The sequence below is a fragment of the Gobio gobio genome (genome assembly GCF_949357685.1).
Source record: "Gobio gobio genome assembly, chromosome: 1".
NCBI lineage: Eukaryota > Metazoa > Chordata > Actinopteri > Cypriniformes > Gobionidae > Gobio > Gobio gobio.
Window position 1 is genome coordinate 74,294,867 of NC_137097.1, and position 2,500 is coordinate 74,297,366.

Below are 2,500 nucleotides of genomic sequence, written 5' to 3' on the forward strand. Positions count from 1 at the left end.
GGGTTAAGGATCATCTCTCTGCTCTCAGTCTTTTCTTCCCTATTGTGACCTATATCCGAGAGAAACTGCTTTGCAAACAAGAACAAATGTAGGGGCGGGGCTTGATTTTGTCCGTGGGGAATTGATTGTATGGTGGTGGTTTGCTATTGGTCGACCTCGTGTGAGTGACAGGTTGTTTATTACGGGGTAACATCAGTCTCATAATGAGTGATGAGACTCCACTGAGATGTTTAAAAGATCTCCTGTGTGTTTTTGTGTCCTGCGGCTCAGGTGGCGACTGCGCAACACTGCTGAAGAACATCGGAGCGCTGCCCGTGGAGATGGCACGCATGTACTTCGCTGAAACCGTCCTGGCCCTCGAGTACATTCACAACTATGGGATCGTGCACCGGGATCTCAAACCTGACAAGTAAGACGCCTCCTAGTGGATGAGGCTGAATCTGAATATATTCAATTTAATGACGGCCGTGAGCGTGTCATTTACTAAATGACCCCGCACATTCAACTAAACGATTGCTGGGATTCATTTAGCAACTTACCAGACTCTTCCTGTGTGAGATTAGGGAAAATCCTTTCATTCGGACAGATTGTGTAATTTCAGCTCAGCGTTTGCTTGTGTTGCTGTATCACGTGATCTCTGTCTGTCTCTCTCCATCAGTCTGCTTATCACGTCCATGGGTCACATTAAACTCACGGATTTCGGTTTGTCAAAAATGGGTCTCATGAGTCTCACCACAAACCTGTACGAGGGACACATCGAGAAGGACACCAGGGAGTTCCTGGATAAACAGGTACGAGAAACATACTCTGTCTTTTAAAATGATTTAATATTGTATTCGACATGGATCACGGACAGGGACTAATTATTGATGAAATCTTAAAATTATTTTATTGTGTCTGTTTAGTGTGTGTTATGCCATAGTTAATGCCAGAGTCACAAGTTGACTGTAAGCAACGCCAACATTCTAAACATGATTCCAAACGGCAACATTCTAAAAATAATTCCAAACGGCAACATTCTAAACATAATTCCAAACGGCAACATTCTAAACATGATTCCAAACGCCAACATTCTAAACATAATTCCAAACGGCAACATTCTAAACATAATTCCAAACGGCAACATTCTAAAAATAATTCCAAACGGCAACATTCTAAACATAATTCCAAACGGCAACATTCTAAACATGATTCCAAACGCCAACATTCTAAACATAATTCCAAACGCCAACATTCTAAACATGATTCCAAACGCCAACATTCTAAACATAATTCCAAACGCCAACATTCTAAACATGATTCCAAACGCCATCATTCTAAACATAATTCCAAACGGCAACATTCTAAACATGATTCCAAACGCCAACATTCTAAACATAATTCCAAACGGCAACATTCTAAACATAATTCCAAACGGCAACATTCTAAAAATAATTCCAAACGGCAACATTCTAAACATAATTCCAAACGGCAACATTCTAAACATAATTCCAGACGCCAACATTCTAAACATAATTCCAAACGGCAACATTCTAAACATAATTCCAAACGGCAACATTCTAAACATGATTCCAAACGCCAACATTCTAAACATAATTCCAAACGGCAACATTCTAAACATAATTCCAAACGGCAACATTCTAAACATGATTCCAAACGCCAACATTCTAAACATAATTCCAAACGGCAACATTCTAAACATAATTCCAAACGGCAACATTCTAAACATAATTCCAAACGGCAACATTCTAAACATAATTCCAAACGCCAACATTCGAAACATAATTCCAAACGCCAACATTCTAAACATAATTCCAAACGCCAACATTCTAAACATAATTCCAAACGCCAACATTCTAAACATAATTCCAAACGGCAACATTCTAAACATAATTCCAGACGCCAACATTCTAAACATGATTCCAAACGGCAACATTCTAAACATAATTCCAAACGCCAACATTCTAAACATAATTCCAAACGCCAACATTCTAAACATAATTCCAAACGCCAACATTCTAAACATAATTCCAAACGCCAACATTCTAAACATAATTCCAAACGCCAACATTCAAAACATAATTCCAAACGCCAACATTCTAAACATGATTCCAAACGCCAACATTCTAAACATGATTCCAAACGCCAACATTCAAAACATAATTCCAAACGCCAACATTCAAAACATAATTCCAAACGCCAACATTCTAAACATGATTCCAAACGCCAACATTCTAAACATAATTCCAAACGCCAACATTCTAAACATAATTCCAAACGCCAACATTCTAAACATGACTCCAAACGCCAACATTCTAAACATAATTCCAAACGCCAACATTCTAAACATGACTCCAAACGCCAACATTCTAAACATAATTCCAAACGGCAACATTCTAAACATAATTCCAAACGGTAACATTCTAAACATAATTCCTAACGGCAACATTCGAAACATAATTCCAAACGCCAACATTCTAAACATAATTCCAAACGCCAA

General features: G+C 38.3%; 1 protein-coding gene across 3 annotated transcripts in view; it reads left to right on the forward strand.

Moving 5' to 3' along the window:
• mast1b (microtubule associated serine/threonine kinase 1b) overlaps positions 1-2,500 on the forward strand; it is a 67,735-nt gene that overhangs the window by 43,251 nt on the left and 21,984 nt on the right. For all 3 annotated transcript variants that reach the window (XM_079813926.1, XM_079813927.1, XM_079813925.1), the window contains 2 exons: positions 271-409; positions 659-791. In XM_079813926.1, the coding sequence (XP_079670052.1) occupies positions 271-409; positions 659-791 (272 nt within the window). The remainder of the gene's footprint in view (positions 1-270; positions 410-658; positions 792-2,500) is intronic.